Raw genomic sequence first — 25,015 nt, 5'->3', positions numbered from 1 at the left:
TCAGCGGCGTGCGCCGAAGGCCCCTCCAGCTCCCCAGCAAAAGCAAGGGACGGGCTTTTGACTGGCTCCAGAGCAGCATAGGCGCGGTAAAAGTATCCGTGCCAGACGATCTGCCTGTTGGGGGGAGGTTGATATTTTTTCACCAAAGGTGGCCTCTTATAACCTCCGACAGGTGGGTTCTTCAAATAGTCTGGTTCGGATACGCTCTCAATCTGGAATCCAAACCTCCAAATTGCCCACCAGGAGCTCAATCCTTCAGCTCTCAGCACAAGCAGGTACTTGCAGAGGAACTCTCCGCTCTTCTAAATGCCAATGAGGTCGAACCCATACCACCAGGGGAAGAAGGGCTGGGATTCTGTTTCAGGTACTTCCTTGTGCAAAAGAAAACAGGGGGGATGTGTCCCATCCTAGACCTAAGGGCCCTGAACAAATTCCTAGTCTGAGAAAAGGTCAGAATGCTTTCCCTGGGCACCCTTCTTCCCATGTTTCAGGAAAACGATTGGCTATGTTCTCTGAACTTAAAGGACGCCTATACTCACATCTCGGTGCTCCCAACTCACAGGAAGTACCTTTCGATTTCGGATAGGAACACAGCACTTTCAGTACCGTGTACTGCCTTTTGGCCTGGCGTCTGCGCCCAGAGTATTTACCAAATGCCTAGCTGTAGTTGCAGTGTCGCTACGCAGACTGGGAGTGCATGTGTTTCCTTATCTCGACGATTGGCTGGTGAAGAGCACCTCGGAGGAGGGTGCTCTGGAGTCCATGCGAATGACCATTCGGGTGCTGGAGCTACTGGAGTTCGTCATAAATTATCCCAAGTCCCATCTCACCCCAGTCCAAAAATTAGAATTCATTGGAGCCCTGTTGAACACTCAGACAGCTCGAGCTTATCTTCCCGAGGCAAGGACGGACAACCTTCTGTCCCTGGTGTCCATGGTTCGAGTGTCTCAGCAGGTCACGGCTCGTCAGATGTTGAGACTTCTGGGGCACATGGCCTCCACAGTTCATGTAACGCCCATGGCACGTCTACATATGAGATCAGCTCAATAGACCCTAGCTTCTCAGTGGTTTCAAGCTGCGGGGGATCTAGAAGATGTAGTCCAACTGTCCACCAGCTTTCGAATTCTCTTAAGTGGTGGATGATTTGATCCAATTTGACCATGGGGTGAGCATTCCAAGTTCCTCAGCCAGAGAAAGTCCTGATGATGGATGCATCTCTCCTTGGGTGGGTAGCTCATGTAGATGGACTCCACACTCAGGGAGCCTGGTCCTTTCAGGAAAAGGTCTGCAGCTCAACCTCCTGGAATTAAGAGCGATCTGGAATGCTGTAAAGGCTTTCAGAGATCGGCTGTCCAACCAAGTCATCTTTATTCAGACAGACAATCAGGTTGCCATGTACAACACCAACAAGCAGGGGGGCACCGGATCTTGCCCTCTGTGTCAGGAAGCAATCCGGATGTGGCTTTGGGTGCGCCGTCACGGCATGTTTCTCCAAGCCACTTATCTGGCAGGCGTAAACAACAGTCTGGCCAACAAACTGAGCAGGATAATGCAACCTCACGAGTAGTCACTGAATGAGGAGTGGCCTAGTGGTTAGGGTGGTGGACTTTGGTCCTGAGGAACTGAGTTCGATTCCCACTTCAGGCACAGGCAGCTCCTTGTGACTCTGGGCAAGTCACTTAATCCTCCATTGCCCCAGGTACAAATAAGTACCTGTATACAATATGTAAGCTGCATTGAGCCTGCCATGAGTGGGAAAGCGCGGGGTACAAATGTAACAAAAAAAAAATATGGGAGTTATCCGCAAGATCTTCCGAGCATGGGGCATCCCCCTTGGTGGATCTTTTTGCCACTCAGATAAATCACAAGGTCCCTCAGTTCTGTTCCAGGCTTCAGGCCCACGACAGACTAGTATCAGATGCCTTTCTCCTCCATTGGGGAACAGGCCTTCTATATGCGTATCCTCCCATACCTCTAATAGGGAAGACTGCTGAAACTCAAGCAAGACTGCGGAACCGTGATTCTGATTGCGCCCTTCTGGCCGCGTCAGATTTGGTTCCCTCTTCTTCTGGAGTTGTCCTCCGAGAAACCATGGAGATTGGAGTGTTTTCCAATCCTCATCACCCAGAATGAGGTGTCACTTCTGCATCCCAGCCTCCAGTCTCTGGCTCTCACAGCCTAGATGTTGAGAGCTTAGGATTCGCCTCCTTGGGTCTTTCAGAGGGTGTCTCCCGGGTCTTGCTTGCTTCCAGGAAAGATTCCACTAAAAATAGTTACTCTTTCAAATGGAGGAGGTTTGCCGTCTGGTGTGACAGCAAGGCCCTAGATCCTCGCTCTTGTCCTACACAGACCCTGCTTGAATATCTTCTACACTTATCAGAGTCTGGTCTCAAGACCAACTCCGTAAGAGTTCACCTTAGTGCGATTAGTACTTATGATCGCTGTGTAGAGGGTAAGCCTATCTCTGGACAGCCTTTAGTTGTTCGCTTCATGAGAAGTTTGCTTTTGTCAAAGCCCCCGGTCAAACCTCCACCGGTGTCATGGGATCTCAACGTCGTTCTCACCCAGCTGATGAAATCTCCTTTTGAGCCACTGAATTCCTGCCATCTGAAGTACTTGACCTGGAAGGTCGTTTTCTTGGTGGTCATTACTTCAGCTCGTAGAGTCAGTGAGCTTCAAGCCTTGGTAGTGCTTGCACCTTATATCAGGTTTCATCACAACAGAGTAGTCCTCCGCACGCACCCTAAATTCCTGCCGAAGGTGGTGTCAGAGTTCCATCTGAACCAGTCAACTGTCTTGCCAACATTCTTTCCCCATCTTCATACCCACCCTGGTGAAAGCAGTTTGCATACCTTGGACTGCAATAGAGCATTGGCCTTTTATGTGGAGCGGACGAAGCCCTTCAGACAGTCCGCCCAGTTGTTTGTTTCTTTCGATCCCAACAGGAGGGGAGTCGCCATCAGAAAACGCACAATCTCAAATTGGCTAGCAGATTGCATATCTTCACTTATGCCCAAGCTGGGCTGGCTTTAGAGGGTCATGTCACAGCTCATAATGTTAGAGCCATGGCTGCATCAGTGGCTCACTTAAAGTCAGCCTCCATTGAGGAGACTTGCAAGGCTGCAATGTGGTCATCAGTCCACACATTCACATCTCACTATTGCCTTCAGCAGGATACCCGACGCAACAGTCGGTTTGGGCAGTCAGTGCTGTAGAATCTGTTTGGGGTTTAGAATCCAACTCCACTCACCTAGACCCATTTTTGTTCTGTTCCGGGCTGCGCTCTCAGTTAGTTGTTTATGGTTTCAGGCCAATCTATGTTATGTCCTCGCCGTTGCGAGACCCAGTTGACCAATGTTCATTGTTTTGAGTGAGCCTGGATGCTAGGGATACCCCACATATGAGAACAAGCAGCCTGTTTGTCCTTGGAGAAAGCGAAGATACTTACCTGTAGCAGGTATTCTTAGAGGACAGCAGGATGATTGTTCTCGCAAACCCACCCACCTCCCCTTTGGAGTTGTTGTTTGTTTGCTTCTATACTTTTTGATTAAACTGAAGTAGCACTTTCACACTACGGGCGGGAAGTTGTCTGCGCATGCGCAGTGCGTGCGGCTCGCTAGAAGACTAGCAAAACTTTGCTTATTTTGTTGGCAAAATGCCGATTCCTGGGCCGACGTGGACGTCAACCCACATGTGAGAACAATCAGCCTGTTGTCCTCAGAGAATACCAGAGAATACCTGCTACGGGTAACTATCTTCGCTTTCCCTCAGATTGACCTCCATTTACCACTATCTTCTGTCCACTCAACCAACTCCTAACCTAGGGGCCCTTTTACTAAGTCATGGTAGGCCTAATGCAGGCCTGAGCGGTAAAAGGGCACTATCGTGCTGAGGCATCTCGCAGTAGTTTGGTCATCAGCGTTCACTACTCCTGTAGTAAAAAATATATATATTTTTTTGCCGTGGAAGACATGTCTGGCTTGGAGAGTAGGCATACGTATGCTAATTTGGGTAACATGGGCATATTACTACATGCTGCTTGAGTGGAGCGGGAGCCCTTACTGCCTCCTAAATAGGTGGCGGTAAGGGCTCCCAGCAGTAATGGCCACGCACTAATGGGGAAATTAGCAAGTGTCCATTATCAAAAAAATGACTGCAGCCATTTTTCAACCACTCTAGAAAGTGGCCAGAGCACTTCAAACCCACGCACTAATCACAGCACCGGCCACTTTCTAGCGTGGCTTGGTAAGAACCTCCCGTAGTCAGTTATATTAGTTGTTTGCGGAACAGTGTATAGGTGAATTTAATCATATATCTGCCTCATATTATTTGTAATACTTTCAGGTTCTAAAAATCATTGATTGTAATAAAATGTTGTACTATTATTTTTACAGCAAAACGTGAAATCTCACTGCAGGTGGAACAGCTATTGAAGCTTGTGAAAAAATTACAAGAAGGTATTAAAACCCCCCACTCTTTCTTTAAGCAACTGATAGCCAAATCTAATTAATAAATATTTATCTTAACATAATAAAACCTAAGCCAGCCAGGAGGTTCAGCAGCAGTACCATAGAGGGATTTCTCAGGCCAGATCTTCTGCTCTTCAGGAAAGCTGGGATTAAGGAGAGGAAATCTTAGCTATTGCTCAATGACACCTACTGGCTGGATTTAGGATGAGAACACACCAAGTTCTTGAGGGATCTGCAATCTAAGCACTCTCATTGCAGTAACTGGTGTGGGGGTCTGGGTTAGAAAATGAAGGAAAATTCTTGGTGGTTGTGAAGGAAAACTTGTGGCATTGCAGTCCAAGAGGGGCTAGCTCTAATGCACTATTAGGAACAGGGTAAACCTCCCCTCAGGCCCAGAGAGTTGTTTTGATATAGTATTTACAGAGTGTCAATGGTATACACAGCACCATACAAAATAACTTAATGACTGCTCAGTGTCACAGTGAGCGGTGAGATTGGAGATTTGACCCAAAGTCTGAAGCACTGTGGTGTAAACACCACATAAAGAGTAGCAGTTTTGGGGATGTTATCACTTTGTTTGTGTATCACAAACGCATACTAAGAGGTGATGATCTGTAAGCAAGCAAAGCAGCAAATAATACAAAGCAAACCAGCAGATGTTGAAAATAGACAATTTATTAGAACAAACACTAGATGTGGCCATGTTCCAGATTGCCCCAATTTGATTGACTGCATTTTGTCCTTTAGATTGTAAGCTCCTTTGAGCAGGGACTGTCCTTCTTTGTTAAATTGTACAGCGCTGCGTTACCCTGGCAGCGCTTTAGAAATGTTAAACAGTAGTAATAGTAGTAGTAGTAGTAGCTAAAAAGGCTGCATCAGGGTGAGAGCTGTTGATGCAGACATAAATTAATTAAAAACATACAAATAAATAGTAAATCATGTCAAAATAATTTCATTCAAACATACAGATAAAATAATTAAAACAAGGATTCAAATAATATAATGGTGTAATTATAAAATATAACATGAATAGAACAAAACTCTGCTGTGTGGCATGCAAAAAAAACATTGATACGTGTACAGATTGTGCATAAATTAACTATAATAGCTGGAAGTACAAGAAACAACAGGCTAATGTCAATGATTGAAATGCAAGCATCATTACACTGAATGCAAACAGAGTGAAAGTGGAGTACTCAAGCATGTATGTATTAACAGGCAGAAGTAGCACCAAACAGGATGCATACCTAAAGCGGAACTAGAACAAACTTTCCCCAATATCAATAACAGTCTATCAATGTCTCCCCCTCTCCAATGTGGTTATACTTTATATAATGCAATGAAACGTAAATCATCAAAGTTGTGTCGCTTGACTAGCATGTGCTCCACCAGTGGTTTTTCAAATACATTTATTTTCACAGTGCTTCTGTGTTCTCTAATGCATTTGATAAAAGCTCTCATGGTTTTCCTAATGTATAATAACTTACAAGGACAAATAACTGCATAAATAGCCCATTCAGTTTTACAGTTGGAATAATGTCTTAGTTCATACTTTTGACCAGAAACTGGATGTACAAAAACCTTGGCTTTGAGATTAACGTGACACAGAGCAGTTGTGACAGGGGAAATGTCTCCAAACAGTGTTTTTCTTCTGAGGCATTGGAAGTGCTGATGGTGCAGGGATATCCTTTAAACTTCTGTCCTCAAGGTGTAGTATGGACTGAACAATGGGCCAACATTTTCTATGTATAGATGCTCATTTTCAAAGCACATAGACTTACAAAGTTACATGGAGGGGCATTTTCAATATGACATCTAAGTCAAACTTTGGATGTTTTGTTAAAAACGCCCAAAATTCAAGTGGGGCATATAGCCATTTTCAAAACAAAAAAAAACGTCCATCTCTATTTTTGGAAAATGGCTGCTAGATGTTTTTGTGCTCTATGTGTTTATCTTTTTGGTCCATTTTCGAAAAACAAAACAAAACCCAAAACAACATTCAAGTGAAAAACGCACAAAATTAAGCCATTGAGATGTAGAAAGAGAAGAAGAGTCCATGAGGTATGTAATTAACGCAGTGGTCTGGATGGTTTTCCCCAGCCCCATTTTGTCTGCTAGGATCCCATTCAAGTTATTATTATAGAGGGAGACCAGCCACTCCAACCCTTTAATCTAAAACGGAAAGAAAGAAATCAACATCAAAAAATGCCATGAGCTCCCCTTCCCTCTATTACATTCTGTGGAGTTACAGCAACAATGTAATGTAAAAAAAAAGCAAAAGATTACTTTTACCTAACCTAGAATTTCAGTTCCATACATCTTCCTCCTGCCTCAGTACTAATCCCCAGCTCTGCAATGGATTTTCTACCAAATGTTTTGCATTATCTGGCTGCACTGCCTGATGATATAGCAAACCCAATCCATAAACTCAACCAGCAACCTTCTGAGTCACTGGGCCAACCACAGGTGAAGGTTCTACAGAAAACGCTGCACATAGGTTTGAAAATACAGTTTTCGCTTGTTATTTTCTGATCCTGTCAAACATGCTCCTGAGAATGCCTCCCCTCCATTTGGCTAAAATTATGTACAATATGGAAATCCCTGTGTGCCTTCAGCTAGACTGAGCGAGTGTAATTTTTAGCCAGGCAATTTCCCCATGAAAGTGGCTTTGCAAATTTTCCTAATGGCCTTTTATAATGTGAGCACTTTGTGTTGGTACATAATGGTCCCCTGCATTCCTGCAGGGGCTTAGCTCCTCCTCTCACCTGGTATTGCTTCAGATAACCATTCACAAGCAGGGTGGACTGCTTGTCCACCCTTTCACTGACAGCATGTGACACTGCATAGTATGACTGTAGGCCCTGGGCAGCAGCTTGGGAGACCCCAAACTCATCATCCACATCCTGCTTGGCATTCCTGAAAGGAAAAGAAGATGCCAGACAAAGCAGTCAAGGATCCCCAGAGTAAAGACTCCAACACAGCTATGCTGTCAGCTGGAGAGCTGGCCATTTTTTTTTCTTTCGCTCACACAACTATCCAAGTCACATTCACATTAATACCTCAGATCTAAAAGTTACTGAATGCTTTTCGTAACTGTCATCCTCCTATCTTGTTCTATTCACTCACTAAAATTTTCTCTGATACATTGATCTTTCTCTTTTAGCTCTTTATTCCTATTATTTTTTTCTTTTCTGCCTCTGTCCACTCAAATGCCACCCTCTTTCTTACCCTTCTCCTTCTTTTACTTTTTCAGGTACGTTTTCTCTCCTTCACTCATGCCCTAGTGAGTCCCATTTCCTATCTCATTCCTTCCCTAGCTTCCTATTCCTTTTCCACCATTTCTAGTTTATCTCCGTCTCCCTCTACTCTTTTAGCCCAGCATCTCCTCTTTCTCCATGCAATCTGATATCCCTCTCGTTCCCTCCACCCCAGCATCTTCCTGACCCATCTCTCTTCCTTGTGCAACCTCCATGGCCCAGCACATTTCTCTGTCTTTCCTGTTACCCGCCCCCCATGATCCAATGTCTCTCTTCTCTTTCCTCTCCCAACCCTGCATCTCTCTCTCCCATCCCTCCATCCTCCCTCTCTCTCCCTCCCTCTCTCTCATCCACCTGTCTCCCTCTCTCTTCCCTTCCTGCTTCCTGTTGTCCAGTATCTCTCTCCTCCACCCTGGGGTCCAAATTTCTCCCTCCTCACCACCTGTGGGTCAAGCATCTCTGTTCCCTCCCTCCATCCCACTGTCCACCTCTCTCACCCTCCCCTCCATCCTGGGGGTCCAACAACTCTTCCTCTCCTTCCCGCTCTCCTTTCCACCCCAGGTTCCAACATATCTTCCACTCTCTTCCCTCCCTCCAACCCACTGTCCTCATTTCTCTCTCCCCTCTGTACCTACACCATCATTTCTTCCTTCAGTACCCTCTCTCCATCCCCAATTCAGCATTTTCCTCTTTCAACTCCCCCACCCCAGTCTACCATAAAAGAACTCTTGGGGCCCAGCATCTCCTCTCTTTCTCTCAACCCTGACATCTCCTTTCCTCTCCTGGGCTACCTTACAAGGCTTTTCTTTACAGAGCATGCTGGCATGGCAGCGATTCTAATAGGCTATCTGTGCCAACTCTGACCTTTCCCTCTGCTACGTTCCACTTCCTCTGATGCAACTTCCTGTTTCTGCCTGGGTGGAATGTGGCAGAGGGAAAGGTCGGAGGTTGGCACAGAGAGCCTATCAGAATCCCTGCCGCACTGGCATACTCTGTAGAAAAATGCCTTATAAGATCAGGAAGGAAGTGAACTGCCATGACTTGGGCCAGCGCTCACTGCGGTCATTGGGAGGAGAGAGGAAGGACCATCCCACTGCCATCCCAGAAGCACCAGTAAGTGTTGCAGCTTCTGTTTGAGTCAGTTCCACCTACACCGCCTGCCTTGTGTGTGTGGGTTCCAGTAAGTGATTCAGCTTCTGTGTAGGTTGGAAGTTGGTTCCAGCTATGCTGCCTGCCTTCTGCATTGAGTGGGTTCCAGCGAAGCCTACAGCTTCAGTGTGTGAGTGGGTTCCAGCGATGCCCACAGCTTCAGTGTGTGTGAGTGGGCTCCAGCGAAGCCCACAGCTTCAGTGTGTGTGTGAGTGGGCTCCAGCGAAGCCCACAGCTTCAGTGTGTGTGTGAGTGGGCTCCAGTGAAGCCCACAGCTTCAGTGTGTGTGTGAGTGGGCTCCAGTGAAGCCCACAGCTTCAGTGTGTGTGTGAGTGGGCTCCAGTGAAGCCCACAGCTTCAGTGTGTGTGTGTGTGTGTGTGAGTGGGTTCCAGCGAAGCCCACAGCTTCAGTGTGTGTGTGTGTGTGAGTGGGTTCCAGCGAAGCCCACAGCTTCAGTGTGTGTGTGAGTGGGTTCCTGCAGAACTGGCAGCTCCTGTGTATGACCGAAACCCTGAGTGTCCTCCAATGTCTGTCTGTTTAGCAGTAGGGGCCTTCCTTCTTAACCCATTTCCGTGTACGCCAGACTTCAGGTCTGTGTGTTTTGTGCTTTCAGCCTTGCTGCTTACATTTGCCTGCTGGCCGGAGATCAGTCTATCGTAGGTTTCTATGAACTAAGGGCTCACTTCTACAGTGAATATAATAGAGTGGAGAGAAAGGGGAGGAGATAGTGGACCACAGGTGCCCCCTGAAGCTATGGGGCTCAGGGCAGCTACCCTGTTTGCCCCCCCACTCCAACACCAGCCTTAGGGGGGGATGAGGTGGGAGATAGGGAATATTATGTCTCTAAGGTTGTGTTGTAGCACTCTTTGAACTATTTGAAGCACATCCAAGTTTTTGGAAAAAAAAAAAGTTAATTGCCACCTCAGTGCTGAGAAAAAATTGTTTGAAACTTTTGCTAATTCAGTAATATCATTTTGATATGCTGCCATGTATCCTATGTATTCTGTGTACTTTTATGAATGATTGTAGCTTAGTATTAAATACAGCCATGTCTCCTTACACAGTAGGAGAACTAGAACCTAAAATAGAAGATCTGATAGCCAAGATTAAGAAGCTGCAAGAAGGTAAGAAAGAAAAGCATCTTACAGCTCTCATTTCATATGCTGTTAGACATGCATACCATACAGTCATTTCATTTTGCCTTCTCATGTGCAACCCATTTTGTGAACCACAAATTTCTTCCGAGGACAAGCAGGCTGCTTGTTTTCACATGTTGGTCGGCGTCCATGGCGGCCCCCAGGACGGAAAGATTTTCCAGTAAAATCTAAACTTTTGCGACAGCCAGCAGTATGTGAGACGGATGCAGCGTGCCCGCCTCAGTTTTGTCTTTTCCGCGGTTGAGAATGGCTGCATTCGGTCTCTCTCTCTTAGGTCCTCAGGAAAAACTTAGGCGCCTTTCGTTAGCGTTTATCGCTGTCTTTTGTTTTAGGTTGCCTTTTTCTTGTTTCTTTTTCCAGTTAAAAAAAAAAAGCACCTCTTTTCTTAGTTTTTTGCCCTGGTAAGTTCCTTTCGTTGTCCGTTGTGGCCTTCTTTGGCCGCCCGTCCCGCGTTCTCTTTTTTGTGCCCTTTGTTGGCACCATCGAGCCCGTTTGATTTCGCCGCTGTGATTTTTCGCTGATGTCATCGAAGCATCCCAGTGGCTTCAAGAAGTGTGCTTCGGTGCCAGCGGTCCTATCTCGGGCACTGAACCCGCACTCCTGGTGCATCCAGTGCCTTGGGCCCCGACCATCGCCCAGATGTCTGCAAGTTGTGTCTGAGCTTGAAAAAGCAGACACAGGCGTCGAGCCTCTTCGGGATCGTCTTTTTGGAGCTCAGACTGATTCCTCTGACGTCGACATCGGTACAGAGGTCGGTGGCGTCATGTCGGCACCGGAGATGGGCATGACATCAGGAGCAAGGTAATGGCTGTCTGAACTTCACCTTTAGCTGGGAGTAGTGAGCCGTCGAGTGGGTCTCCACCTGTCTCGAAGGTCCTGCTGGTCAGGCCCACTGGGACCGAACCATGGAGGAGTACTGTTGACGTGCGAGCGAAGGCGAAGAAGCATCAGCACTGGTCCTCCTTCGAGACATGGTACCGGGAGCTGGGGTGTCGAAGGACTCGGCACCTGGAAAGAGTCGAACGCCGGGAGGAGCGCTCACCCTCCATACAAGAGGTGTCGGTGCGTTGATCTTCGGACAGCCCGGTAACCGCCTCCCAGGCCTTCACAGATTCTGACTTCGACTCCGATACCAGACCCCACAGTCCTCCTCGACTGCGACTCTGAGGAAAGCATTCGAGCCATTCTTCCAGGCCTTGTGGAAGGGCTGCTGCATCACTCTGTTCCGGTACCAGGGGTGCTTGTGCCCTTGGTACCGTCGGTGGAAGTGGCGCCTGGCTCCATGCCTATGGTGAGGTCCCCGACGCCGGTACAGCTTGCGGCATCAGCCTCGCTGCCACCCAAGTCGACTCCCCGGTGACAAGCGTTGGAACGAGCTTCATCGCCTCTGGCGTGGGACTCAACTTCTCATCATCGCCATAAGGACATGGGTTCTTCGGCGTAAAAGATGGGCCCCGGTTTTGGAATGTAGTTCGAGAACTCTTGTCTGATACCGAGGAGGATGCCTCCTGGGATGAAGGGGAAGACCCCAGATATTTCTCTTCTGCGGAGTCTTGTGGTCTTCCTTCTGATCCTACTCCTTCACCTGAGAGGAAGCTTCTTCTCCACCGCAGAGTTCTTTCCTTCTCCTCCTTTGTCCAGGAAATGTCTGTGGGCATTCCCTTCTCTGTGGTAAATGAGGATGAGCCCAGGACTGAGATGCTTGAGGTCCTTGACTATCCTTCGCCACCTAAGGAGTCATCCACTGCCCCTCTGGCATAGTGTCCTTAAGGAGACATTGCTGAGGAATTGGATGAAACCATTATCTAACCCCACCATCCCCAAGAAAGCGGAGTCCCAGTATTGGATCCATGGAGAACCTGAGTTGATGAGGTCACAGTTACCTCACGACTCTGCGGTTGTGGATTCCGCTCTCAAGAGAGCCAAAGTACTAGAGAAGTTGCCCCTCGGCGCCTCCGGGGTGAGAAGCTAGGACTTGTGGACTCTTTTGGGAGGAAGGCCTACCAGTCCTCTATGCTCGTGTCCAAAATGCAGTCTTAACCAGCTCTACACGAGCATTCACAATGTGGAACAATGTTAAGCACTGGCGAACTTGGTGGATAAGCTCCCTCCGGAGCACGCCAGGGCCTTTTCAGGAGGTGGTGAGGCAGCTGAAGGTGTGTCGTAAATTCCTGTCCGCTGCTCTCATGGCTGCATGCCTCTGACCTGGACATCGGACCCAACAGCGGCTTGCGGATGTTCCTTGCTGGGGGATAATATTTTGGCGACAAGGTCGAGTAGGTGGTAGAGCAGCTCCACCAGCGGAAAACCGCTCTCGACACCTTCAGCATCTACCTCACAGGTAGACGATTGTTCTGGGAGGCGGACTGCTCCTATGCTTACAATAAGTGTAAGGTACAATCCACCTTCCCTACAGGCCTTCTCAGGCTCAGCCCCAACGCGCTCGTTCACCGTCAACAGCGTGTGCCCAGGCAGGCCCCTGCAGCTTCCCATCAAAAGCAAGAGATGGGCTTTTGATGACTGGCTCCAGCTGAGCATAGCCGCCCTAAATGTACCTGTGCCGGACGATCTGCCAGTCGGAGGGAGGTTAAAATGTTTTCACCAAAGGTGGCCTCTCATAACCTCCGATCGGTGAGTTCTTCACAGTCCGGTTAGGGTACTCCCTCAATTTGGTCTCCACTCCTCCTAATTGCCCACCGGGAGCTCAGTCCTTCAGCTTCCAGCACAGGCAGGTACTTGCAGAGGAACTCTCTGCCAGGGAGTGGAGTGGAACAGGTGGATGTGAAGCGTCTGTTCACGCTTTCCAAAAATACTAGGACTAGGGGGCATGCGATGAAACTACAGTGTAGTAAATTTAAAAACAAATCGGAGAAAATGTTTCTTCACCCAACACGTAATTAAACTCTGGAATTCGTTGCCGGAGAACGTGGTGAAGGCGGTCAGCTTAACAGAGTTTAAAAAGGGGTTAGACGGTTTCCTAAAGGAGAAGTCCATAAACCACTACTAAATGGACTTGGGAAAAATCCACAATTCCAGGAATAACATGTATAGAATGTTTGTACGTTTGGGAAGCTCGCCAGGTGCCCTTGGCCTGGATTGGCCGCTGTCAAGGACAGGATGCTGGGCTCGATGGACCTTTGGTCTTTCCCAGTGTGGCATTACTTATGTACTTATGGAGTGGAGGAGTGGCCTAGTGGTTAGGGTGGTGGACTTTGGTCCTGGGGAACTGAGGAACTGAGTTCGATTCCCACTTCAGGCACAGGCAGCTCCCTGTGACTCTGGGCAAGTCACTTAACCCTCCATTGCCCCATGTAAGCCGCAATGAGCCTGCCATGAGTGGGAAAGCGCGGGGTACAAATGTAACAAAAATAAAAATAAAATAAATACTTCTCAGCACCAATGCGGTCGAACCCGTTCCACCAGGGCAAGAAGGGCTGGGATTCTATTCCAGATACTTCCTTGTGCAGAAAAAGACAAGGGGGATACGTCCTATCCTAGACCTAAGGGCCCTGAACAAATATCTGGTCCGAGAAAAGTTCAGGATGGTTTCTCTGGGCACCCTTCTTCCCATGATTCAGAAAAACGAATGGCTATGCTCTCTGGACTTAAAGGATGCTTATACAGACATCCCGATACTTCCAGCTCACAGGAAGTATCTTCGATTTCGTCTGGGAACACAGCATTTTCAATATTGTGTGCTACCCTTTGGTCTCGCGTCTGCGCCCAGGGTCTTTACAAAATGTCTGGCAGTTGTTGCAGCGTACTACGCAGACTGGGAGTGCCTGTGTTCCCTTATCTCGACAATTGGCTGGTGAAGAACACCTCCGAGGCAGGAGCTCTACAGTCCATGCAGATGACTGTCAAACTCCTGGAGCTACTCGGGTTTGTTATAAATTACCCAAAGTCCCATCTCCTTCCAGTTCAACAACTAGAATTCATAGGAGCTCTGCTGGACTCTCGGACAGCTCGGGCCTACCTTCCCGAGGTGAGGGCGGACAATCTTCTGTCCCTGGTTTCCTGGGCCGGAGCGTGTCGGAGTTCCATCTTAACCAGCAGATCACAGCTCGGCAGATGTTGAGACTTCTGGGCCACATGGCCTCCACTGTTCATGTGACACCCATGGCACGCCTTCACATGAGATCTGCTCTATGGACCTTAGCTTCCCAGTGTTATCAAGCCGCGGGGAATCTAGAGGATGTGATACAACTGTCCACCGAATTTCACAATTCCCTTCAGTGGTGGACAATTCGATGCAATTTGACCTTGGGACGTCCCTTCCAAATTCCTCAGCCTCAAAAAGTGCTGACCACGGATGCATCTCTCCTGGGGTGGGGAGCACATGTAGATGGACTCCACACTCAGTGAGCTTGGTCCCTACAGGAATCCGGTGTTCAGATCAATCTTCTGGAGTTGCGAGTGGTCTGGAATGCTTTAAAGGCTTTTAGGGATCGGCTATCCAATCAAATTATTCTAATTCAGATGGACAACCAGTTTGCCATCAACAAGCAGGGGGCACCGGATCTCGTCCCCTGTGTCGGGAAGCCGTCCAGATGTGGCTTTGGGCTCACCGTCATGGCATGGTTCTCCAGGCCACGTATCTGGCATGTGTAAACACGATCTGGCCGACAGATTGAGCAGGATAATGCAACCTCACGAGTGGTCCGCTCAACTCGGACGTAGTTCGCAAGATCTTCCGAGCATGGGGCACCCCCTCAGTGATCTTTTTGCCACTCAGATCAATCACAAGGTCCCTCAGTTCTGTTCCAGGCTTCAGGCCCAAGACAGGCTAGCGTCAGATGCCTTTCTTTCTTCATTGGGGGAAGGGCCTTCTGTATGCATATCCTCCCATACCTCTGGTGGGGAAGACTTGCTGAAACTCAAGCAAGATCGCGGAATCATGATTCTGATTGGCGCTCTTTTGGCCGCATCAGATTTGGTTCCCTCTACTTCTGGAGTTGTCCTCCGAAGAACCGTGGAGATTGGACTGTTTTCCCAACCCTCATCACTCAGAATGAAGGGGTGCTTCTGCATCCCAACTTCCAGTCTCTGGCTCTCATGGCTTAGATGTTGAGAGCATAGACTTCGCCTTCTGGGTCTTTCTGAGGGTGTCTCCCGAGTCTGTCTGGCTTCAGGAAAAGATTCCACGAACAGGTGTTATTCTTTTAAAATGGAGGAGGTTTGCCGTCTGGTGTGACAGCAAGGCCCTAGATCCTCGCTCTTGTCCTACACAGACCCTGCTTGAATACCTTCTACACTTATCAGAGTCTGGGTCTTAAGAGCAACTCCGTAAGAGTTCACCTTAGTGCATTTAGTGCTTTCCATTATCGTGTAGAGGGTAAGCCTATCTCTGGACACCTTTAGTTGTCGTTTCATGAGAGTTTGCTTTTGTCAAAGCCCCCTGTCAAACCTCCCCAGTGTCATGGGATCTCAACGTCGTCCTCACCCAGCTGATGAAACCTCCTTTTGAGCCACTGGATTCCTGCCATCTGAAGTACTTGACCTGGAAGGTCATTTTCTTGGTGGCTGTTACTTCAGCTCTTAGAGGTCAGTGAGCTTCAAGCCTTGGTAGCCCATGCTCCTTATACTAAATTTCATCATAACAGAGAAGTCCTACGTATGCACCCTAAGTTCTTGCCGAGGGTGATGCGGGAGTTCCATCTTAACCAGTCAATTGTCTTGCCAACATTCTTTCCCCGTCTCAAACCCGCCCTGGTGAAAGTCAGTTGCATACATTGGACTGCAAGAGAGCATTTGCCTTCTATGTGGAGCGGACAAGCCCCTCAGACAGTCCGCCCAAATGTTTGTTCTTTGATCCCAACAGAAGGGGAGTTGCTGTCGGAAACGCACATTTCCAATTGGCTAGCAGATTGCATTTCCTTCACTTACGCCCAGGCTGGGCTTACTCTTGAGGGTCAGGTTCATGGCTCACAGTGTTAGAGCCATGGCTGGCGTCAGTGGCCCACTTGAAGTCAGCCACTAGTGAGGAAATTTGCAAGGCTGCGACGTGGTCATCAGTCCACACATTCACATCTCATTACTGCCTTCAGCAGAATTCCCAACGCGATAGTCGGTTTGGGCAGTCGTGCTGCAGAATCTGTTCGGGGGTCTAGAATCCAACTCCACCCCCCTTAGGCCCATTTTATTCTGTTCCAGGCTGCACTCTCAGTTAGTTGTTTCTTCGTAGGTGAATCTGTTATGTCCTTGCTGTTGCGAGGCCCAATTGGACCTTTCTTTGTTGTTTTGAGTGAGCCTGGGGGCTAGGGAGACCCCACATGTGAGAAACACCTGCTTGTCCTCGAGAAAGCGAAGATACCTTACCTGTAGCGGTAGTCTCCGAGACAGCAGGCTGATTGTTCTCACCAACCCACCCCCTCCCCTTTGGAGTTGTTGTTTTAGTATTTCTTTGCTTTTGATATTAGGCAGGAACGGATGCGCGGTGGAAGATGGCCGCGCATGTGTGGTGCGTCCGTCCTGCTGGCTGTCGCAAAAGTTTTAGATTTTACTGGAAAATCTTTCCGTCCTGGGAGCCGCTGTGGACGCCGACCCCAATTGAGAACAATCAGCCTGCTGTCCTCGAGAATACCTGCTACAGGTAAGTATCTTCGCTTTACTTGCTAATCAGTGGGGAAGGTGTACATAGAATGACTCATGGAATGCTTTCCACCCCTCTCCATGTGTGCATGTGCACCTATCTGTGTTGACTGACTTAGTATATTTTCAAAAGCACTTCGCTTTAGAATTTCCATAGGTTACTATGGAACTTTGTAAGTCTAAGTGCTTGAAAATGAGCCCTTATGTGTCTTTTGATCTGGAGGGGTGGGGATGGAATGGTTTGAATGGAGCGGTACCCAACTATTTTGTTTGGAAAGAATAATAAAATGAAACAAGCGTGATAATAGTCTAACCATTAATATCACAGCAGATATCAAATGATGGATTTCACAGTGTAACCATAAGGTGTTGCTGTCCCATGATAACAGGTATTGTTGTGCTTCACCACCACAAGTTGGTGGTACACATTACCAGTGGCAGACTACACAGTTCACTCACTAGATGTAACTGTACATTGCAACCATTAAGAAAGCTATATCATTCAGCTTTAAAGAAAGAGAATGAAATATCAGATTTGTGAGAAATTATCCATATGTATGGTAATAATGCCAAAATAAGCAATAACATTTAAAAGTAAACGAAATAATTCTTAGAAGCTAGATGGTTACCAAAATAACTTGTTATAAAAACTATTATTGTTGGAAAAGAGCAATCACAGAAATAGCAATACCAATCTGGAAGCCAAAGGAGTCACTTCACTCATCTTTTCCTTATTATAAACTACAATTTCATATTACAGAGTCTCTTATTTTCCATAAAAAATATATATGCAATTGTTCTTTGCTGTACTGGGGATCACCAGAGTTCATATGCAGATTGAAATCAAGATCTGACCGACTGTCCTACAAATAATGCTTAGAATGTTAGAATGTAACTCTTATTACTGAAAACTGACTGGGTGCGGCCCTTGGATTTGGCCATGGCTGTTTTTCCTTCCATGTCATCAAAGGTTCCCAGTGGCTCCAAACACAGTGCTCCGTGCAATCAGACCATCTCTGGAACTGACACCCATTCCTGGTGTCTCCAGTTTTGGAGCCGACTGGGTTGCAGCCCTTGAGGACCAAGGTTGCCCATTTGTTTCTGATCTGTGTTAATGGAGGAAAATCCTGGAGAAGGACCATGACTGACTGCCAGAGGTATATATAGGAATGGAGTAGATGTCACATTGTTCACAGAAAAAAACATTGATGTACATCTTAAAAAACTGAAAGTGGACAAAGTCATGGGGCCAGATGGGATGCATCCTAGAATATTGAAGAAACTCAAAACAAATCCTGGTGGACCACTTAAGGATTTATTTGATAGATCCTTGGAGATAGGAGAGGTGCCCAAAGGATTGGAGAAGAGTGGATGTGATTCTGCTTCACAAAAGTGGGGACAGGGAAGAAGTGGGAAAATGCAGACTGGTAAGCCTTACTTTGGTAGTTGGAAAATGAATGGAAATTCTCCTGAAGGAAAGGATGCCAGCTGCCGTTTGGAAGAGCGTTGGCTGCTTGAGGAGGAGGGAGGAATCTTCAGCTGGTGGGGTTTGGGGATCCCCTGCCAGCTTAGGTATTTATATTTTCGGTTGGCAGGCGCAAAGGGGCAGAGAGCAGGAGTGGTGATTGAATTCTTTGCCCACCCTCTTTGGGCTCATTGCCCATCCAAATTGGCCATCTGGCTGTGCCCCTGGCTCATATGATTAGTACAGGTTTACCTCAGCAGGGTTATTGACACACTGGTGCATCCCATATACATTTTAAGCTGTAATTCTGCTGAAAGTACAGCAGAAGAGGATAGGCAGTAAATCACAATTCCTTGTGCCCTTTTAAAGAGCCTAGGGATGGTGGAGGAGTAGAATATGAGGGGTGCAGCTGATAGGGAACCCTGATTGTCTCCCACCTCTTCCCCAAGATAGAATAATTAATACTTCCATATCCGGTTGGTCAAGGTGTAGGTACTTGGACCAATAGATAACAGTAGGGGGAGACTCATTCTCTTTTCAACTGGTCAAGGTAAGGTGAGAGATTCCAAATTCCCATCTGATGGATTATCTACAAGTGAAGCATTGCTGAAGTATTCTGAATGGTCACACTCTTTTTATTCTTGGATAGGGAGAGATAATTGGGAAGTAAGTTTTAGTCCCCTTAGCTGCAGCTTGGTCAGAAGACATAGCAGAAGAAATCTTTGCTGGAGAACTCCAGACAGCAGTTTAAGAAAGATCTAAAGACGTATTTCTTTCTCCAAGCTTTAATGTATGATGACTTTGTGGTTTGACAGGATATGTGTGTTTTGTATCATATGTTCCATTTGTTTATTTTGAGTGTTTTGTTGTAAACCGCCTAGTATTTAGGCGGGGTGGAAGTTTATCCTATATAATAATTCTCACCTCCACGTTCTATGCGTCTTGCTGCCTGTGTCCATGGCTTCTTCGGAGTTGGTCTGCTAGGCTCCGTAGCTCAGGCTGACATCACCGTAGCCATTGTGGCCACACCCTGGGTGGCAGGGCTGTCCTGGGAGTGGGCGGGGTGTGTGACGTGTCTCATGTCTAGCCGCTCTGTGCACCCTGGGAAAGAGCAGGCGGGTGGCAGCAGCCAGGCCGCGGCGATCAGGAGCAGGAGCCCGCCCCCCCTCGGCGCATCACCCAAGCCCCCCCCTCCTGAGTGCATTCTTATAGGGGATTGGGGGGGGGGGTCCGACCACATGGCCATTGGACTGGTGGGCCCAGAGGCCTCACCCCAATGTTCTCCGTCCCTCCCTCCCAGTTCCAGGATTGTTGTCCCTTCCTCCCTCCCCTCCCTTCCAGTTCCAGGCAGCCTCCCTCCATTTTGAAAAGTCATCTTCACTTACCCCGTCATGGTTACAGCGGCCGGCAGCAGCGGTACAAACGTGTGCAGGCTTGGCCCTTCTGTCTCTCTGAGCTCTGGTCCCGCCCTTGCGGAAACAGAAATGAGGGCAGGACCAGAGCTGAGAGAGACAGAAAGGGTCGAGCCTGCACCATTGTACCGCTGCTGCCGCCACCGTAACCCCGATGGGTAAGTGAAGATGACTTCTCAAAAATGGAGGGAGGGGCCTGCAACAGGAGGGAGGGACGATGATCCTGGAACTCGGAGGGAGGGGGACCCTGGAAACTGGGGAGTGAGGGAGGGAGGGTGGACCCTGGAACTGGGAGGAACGGAGGGTGGACCCTGGAACTGGGAGGGAGGGAGGGAGGACCCTGGAACTGAGAGGGAGGGAGGGGGGGCGACCCTGGAACTGGGAGGGAGGGGGGCCCATGGCACACACTCTTTCTCACTCTGACATACACACTCTCTCTCACACACATTCGCAACCAGTCTCACTCTCTCTCTGTCACACACACACACACTTGCACATTCACTCTCTCTCTCTCTCACACACACAGTCACTCTCACACACACTCTCACAAACCTTGCTAGCACCCATTTCATTTGTGTCAGAAATGGGCCTTTTTTACTAGTAAATAAATAAAGCAAATACAGGACTTTAGGAGATGAAATATAAGCAATTTCACAGGGAATATATCACAAAGCAAAAGGAGCACAAATGAGATTATTTGTCTGGTTTTTACTTGCACCTTATTCAGTAGTAGCTCAAGGTAAGTTACATTCAGGTATATTAGGTATTTCCGTGTCCCTGGAGGGCTCACAATCTAAGGTAATGGAAGGTCAATGGCTTGCCCAAGATCACAAGAAGCAGGATTGGTATTTGAAATGAGCATTCCTGAATGTCAAGCCCAGTGCTCTAACCACTTAAGCTATTCCTTCACTCAGTTATGAGAAGAGGAGATCTTTGGGAATTTGTGAAGTCAAAGTTGGTGTTTCAGTGCATTCTTTTTTTGGAGTGTGTTGAGCTACAGGCACTTCGATTCAGAGCTTTAAGGGTAATAGATGATGTCTCACAGGTGCTAATAGACTAGACATGTGGTCTACTTTTCCTTGGAGATGAGAGGTCCCTATGAGATGCTCAGGGCCAGCTCAATTGTTAGGTGAGACTAGGTGGTCACCCAGGGCAGCAACTTCTGGGAGGCAACAAAGAACAGGTAAAGCAAATCAATAGATCCTGACAATCACACAAATTCAAATAATACAAAAAAGTAGGCAATTTTCAAATAACCCCCCCCCCCCCCTTCAGTACCCCGAAGTTTAATATGTAAAAGCATGATGTCTTGTGTGGTGGGGGTTTGGATTAAGGCCCTGAAAGTAATTGAGCTGGCGTGGGTGGGGATGGGAGATATAAGCAGTGGTGTGTTGGTATATTTTTAACAACAGGCTCTCTCCCTGGTCCACCTCGGCGCCCCCCCGGTCCACCTCTGTGCCCCCCCCCCCCCGTCCACCACTGTGCCCCCCACCCACCTCTGCGCCCCCCCCCAAAAAAAAAAATTGCAGAGCTGGCTATACCCCGGGGGGGGGGGGGGGCAACACATTACTCTCTCCAGGAAAAAAAAAATTAAATGATCCCAGGTTCCAATCTAATTCATGTTTAATATGGGATAAATGCCATAAATAAGTAAATAAATTTAAACTTTTAACGTTCAGCAACCTGATTCTCAAAGTGGACATATTCCAAACACTATAATGAAAATAAAATTATTTTTTTTCTACCTTTGTTGTCTGGTGACTTTGTTTCTCTGATCATGCTGGTCCAGTATCTGATTCTGCTGCTCTCTATCTGTTCCCTTGACTCCGTTTCCAGGGCTTCCTTTCAATTTATTTCGTTCTTTCCTCCTTTCTTCTTCATTTCTGGTCCTCCGCATACTTGACTGTACAGTGGATCCAGCTTCTGCCTATTTTCTCCATCCATGTGCAGTTTCTCTCCTCACTTCCTTTTCCCTCATCTAATCTCCCTTCCTCTATCTTCCCTCCAGGTCCAGCATTTCTTCTCTCTCCCTTCCCTCCCCTCCATCCATGTCCAGAATTTCTCTTGCTCTCCCCTCCATCCATGTCCTGAAACTCTCCTCTCTCCCCTGCCCCTCTCTATCCATCCATACCCAGCAATTCTCTTCTCTCCCCTGCCCCCCTCTACCCACCCATGCCCAGCAAGTCTCTCCCCTGCCCCCTCTACCCATCCATGCCCAGCAAGTCTCTCCCCTGCCCCCTCTACCCACCCATGCCCAGCAGGTCTCTCCCCTGCCCCCACCCATGCTCAGCAAGTCTCTCCCCTGCCCCCCTCTACCCACCCATGCCCAGCAGGTCTCTCCCCTGCCCCCCTCTACCCATCCAGCGATTCTCCTCCCTCCCCTGCTGCTCCGAAGCATGTCCAACGATGTCCTTTGGCCCCACCCTCCCCTCTGTCTTTTTTTAATTACCTCTGTCGAAGCGCGCACCATTTAAAGCCCTGCTGCATGCTGGCCGTCTCCAAGCTTCCCCTGCTTGCTTCGGATGATGTTCGTGCCTTAGTCCCGCCTTTTCTATAGCGCTACAAGGCGTATGCAGCGCTGCACAAACATAGAAGAAAGACGGTCCCTGCTCAAAGAGCTTACAATCTAATAGACAAAAAATAAATAAAGTAAGCAAATCAAATCAATTAATGTGAACGGGAAGGAAGAGAGGAGGGTAGGTGGAGGCGAGTGGTTACAAGTGGTTAAGAGTCAAAAGCAATGTTAAAGAGGTGGGCTTTCAGTCTAGATTTAAAGGTGGCCAAGGATGGGGCAAGACATAGGGGCTCAGGAAGTTTATTCCAGGCGTAGGGTGCAGCGAGACAGAAGGCGCGAAGTCTGGAGTTGGCAGTAGTAGAGAAGGGAACAGATAAGAAGGATTTATCCATGGAGGGGAGTGCAAGGGAAGGGGTGTAGGGAAGGACGAGTGTGGAGAGATACTGGGGAGCAGCAGAGTGAGTACATTTATAGGTTAGTAGAAGAAGTTTGAACAGGATGCGAAAACGGATAGGGAGCCAGTGAAGGGTCTTGAGGAGAGGGGTAGTATGAGTAAAGCGACCCTGGCGGAAGATGAGACGGGCAGCAGAGTTTTGAACCGACTGGAGAGGGGAGAGGTGACTAAGTGGGAGGCCAGCAAGTAGCAGATTGCAGTATAAACGAGAGGTGACAAGGGTGTGGATGAGGGTTTTGGTAGAGTGCTCGGAAAGAAAGGGGCGGATTTTACGGATGTTGTAAAGAAAGAAACGACAGGTCTTGGCAATCTGCTGGATATGAACAAGTGTCAATATCCTGGACAAAAAGCTACACTGAAATTTTGGGTGAGTGAGAAAGCCCCATGTCCTATATTGGGTCAATCAGTTAAACAAGAGATGGTGGAATGGAAAACACAGGCCTGTAACAGAGCACTAATCAGGATAGGAGGATGCAATTGCCAGTAGTGGAGGCAATATAGGGAGAAATGCTCTAAAATGCCATTATCTTATAATGACTCTATAGGGTTAGAAGCTCAGTTGATACGGAGAGTGTAAATTGGAAGGGGGTTTGAAGGGGAAGAATGAGTATGGGATAAACAAGAAAATATAACTGTGGAACTGATGATGATGACTGTATTGTTAAGATGCTGTGTGGCTTCATTGTCACTGACAATGTGTGTTTGTTGTGACTGTTTCCAGTTAAGTAAATAAGACATAAATTTACAAAAAAAAAAAAGGAAGTGATACACTCTTTCTTGTTCAGCTTCCCTTTTAAGGGAGAGGCAGCTTGAAAATCACCTCTTTCACCCTTCTAGACAAGGATGACCACATCTCTGTGGGCACAGTATAGAGTGGTTCCTCTGGAACAATGTTAACATCTTCAAGCCAAGTACCCCTTAAGTCAAATAAATTTTCAACCAAGTACCTCCAAGCTCCAATCAGCTCTGGCAGATGTACAGTCCAAAAACTGACCCATTCTAATCACAAAATGCAATGAGCCTTCTCCAGAGTAGCCCCCACGCTCTGGAATGCACTCCTTGAAAGGCTTCGCTTAACACAAGACTATCTCTACTTCAGGAAGCAGGTGAAAGCTTGTTTCTTCAACCAGGTCTTTAACAGAAGATATAAATGACACTTGCTGCACATATTATAGCAGGACATGTTTATCAACTCCTACCCTAGCCAAGCTAATGTTCAATCACCTTTCTGACCTCATTTGCAACTCTTTAACTAGTCCCTTATTTTCTTGCTCCTGTTACTCTATTGTATCTATATATATGCTCCATTTTACTTATAACCTATGCTGTATATTAAAATGTTTTATTGTGTATTAATTGGCATTGTAATGTAGCATACTGTGCCATAGGCGCCGACTCCGTGGGTGCTCAAGCACCCCCAATATTTTCAGCCACTCAGGCACTGGCAGGGGCGGGGGGCGCCGACCTCTGAAGGGCACCGCCGCCGCTTACCCCTCCGACGTTGCAGACTGCAGCTGAGCGTCTATTTAAATTTACCTCCGTCGCAGCATCAGTGAAAGCACTGGCCGCTCGCTAGCAGCCTTCCCTTCCCTTCGCTCAACAGTGTCCCGCCTTCTTCAGCGTCAGTGAAAGCGCTGGCCGCTAGCAGCCTTCCCTTCCCTTTGCTCGACAATGTCCCGTCCTCGCGGAAATGATGTCAGAAGAAGGCGGGACACTGCCGAGCGAAGCGAAGGGAAGGCTGCTAGCAGCCAGCGCTTTCACTGACGCTGAAGAAGGCGGGACACTGTTGAGCGAAGTGAAGGGAAGGCTGCTAGCGAGCGGCCAGTGCTTTCAGTGACGCTGCGACGGAGGTAAATTTAAATAGAAGAGGGCGGGCAGGTGAACATGGGAGCGGGAGGGTAGGGTAGGTGAGAGAAAACTAGCATTGATCGATGGAGGGGAAGGCAGGGCCCAGGGAGAGAGGAGGGAAATGACTTGATATGAATGGATGGAGCATGGAAGTGGGGAGAGAGGAGCATTGATGGATCATGGGAGGGCAGAGCCCAGGGAGAAAGGAGGGAAATGGCTTGATATGGATGGATGGAGCATGGAGGTGGGGAGAGAGGAGCATTGATGGACCATGGGAGGACAGGGCCCTGGGAGAGAGGAGGGAAATGGCTTGATATGGATGGATGGAGGTGGGGAGAGAGGAGCATCGATGGACATGGATCATGGGAGGGCAGGGCCCAGGGAGAGAGGAGAAATTGCTGGACATGGAGGGGCAGGGAGGAAGGAGAATTGCTTGATATGGATGGATGGAGGTGAGGAGAGAGGAGCATGGACATGGATCATGGGAGGGCAGGGCCCAGGGAGAGTGGAGAAATTGCTGGACATGGAGAGGAGGGCAGGGGAGAGAGGAGAATTGCTGGATATGGATTGATGGAGGGGGCAGGGGAGAGAGGAGCATCGATGGACATGGATGGAGGGCAGGGGAGGAAGAAGAATTGCTTGATATGGATGGATGGATGGAGGGGGGGCAGCAGGGAAGAGAGGAGAATTACTGGAT

General features: G+C 48.1%; 1 protein-coding gene across 1 annotated transcript in view; it reads left to right on the top strand.

The window, feature by feature from the left end:
• Window positions 1-4,115: 4,115 nt before the first annotated feature.
• Window positions 4,116-25,015, top strand: part of LOC115462003 (synaptonemal complex central element protein 1-like) — a 178,326-nt gene continuing 157,426 nt past the window's right edge. The window contains exons 1-3 of the mRNA XM_030192050.1: window positions 4,116-4,245; window positions 4,395-4,457; window positions 9,941-10,000. Coding sequence (XP_030047910.1) covers window positions 4,116-4,245; window positions 4,395-4,457; window positions 9,941-10,000 — 253 coding nt within the window. The remainder of the gene's footprint in view (window positions 4,246-4,394; window positions 4,458-9,940; window positions 10,001-25,015) is intronic.

The sequence above is a fragment of the Microcaecilia unicolor genome, chromosome 2 (genome assembly GCF_901765095.1).
Source record: "Microcaecilia unicolor chromosome 2, aMicUni1.1, whole genome shotgun sequence".
Classification (NCBI taxonomy): Eukaryota; Metazoa; Chordata; class Amphibia; order Gymnophiona; family Siphonopidae; genus Microcaecilia; species Microcaecilia unicolor.
This window is presented reverse-complemented; position numbering and strand designations above follow the sequence as displayed.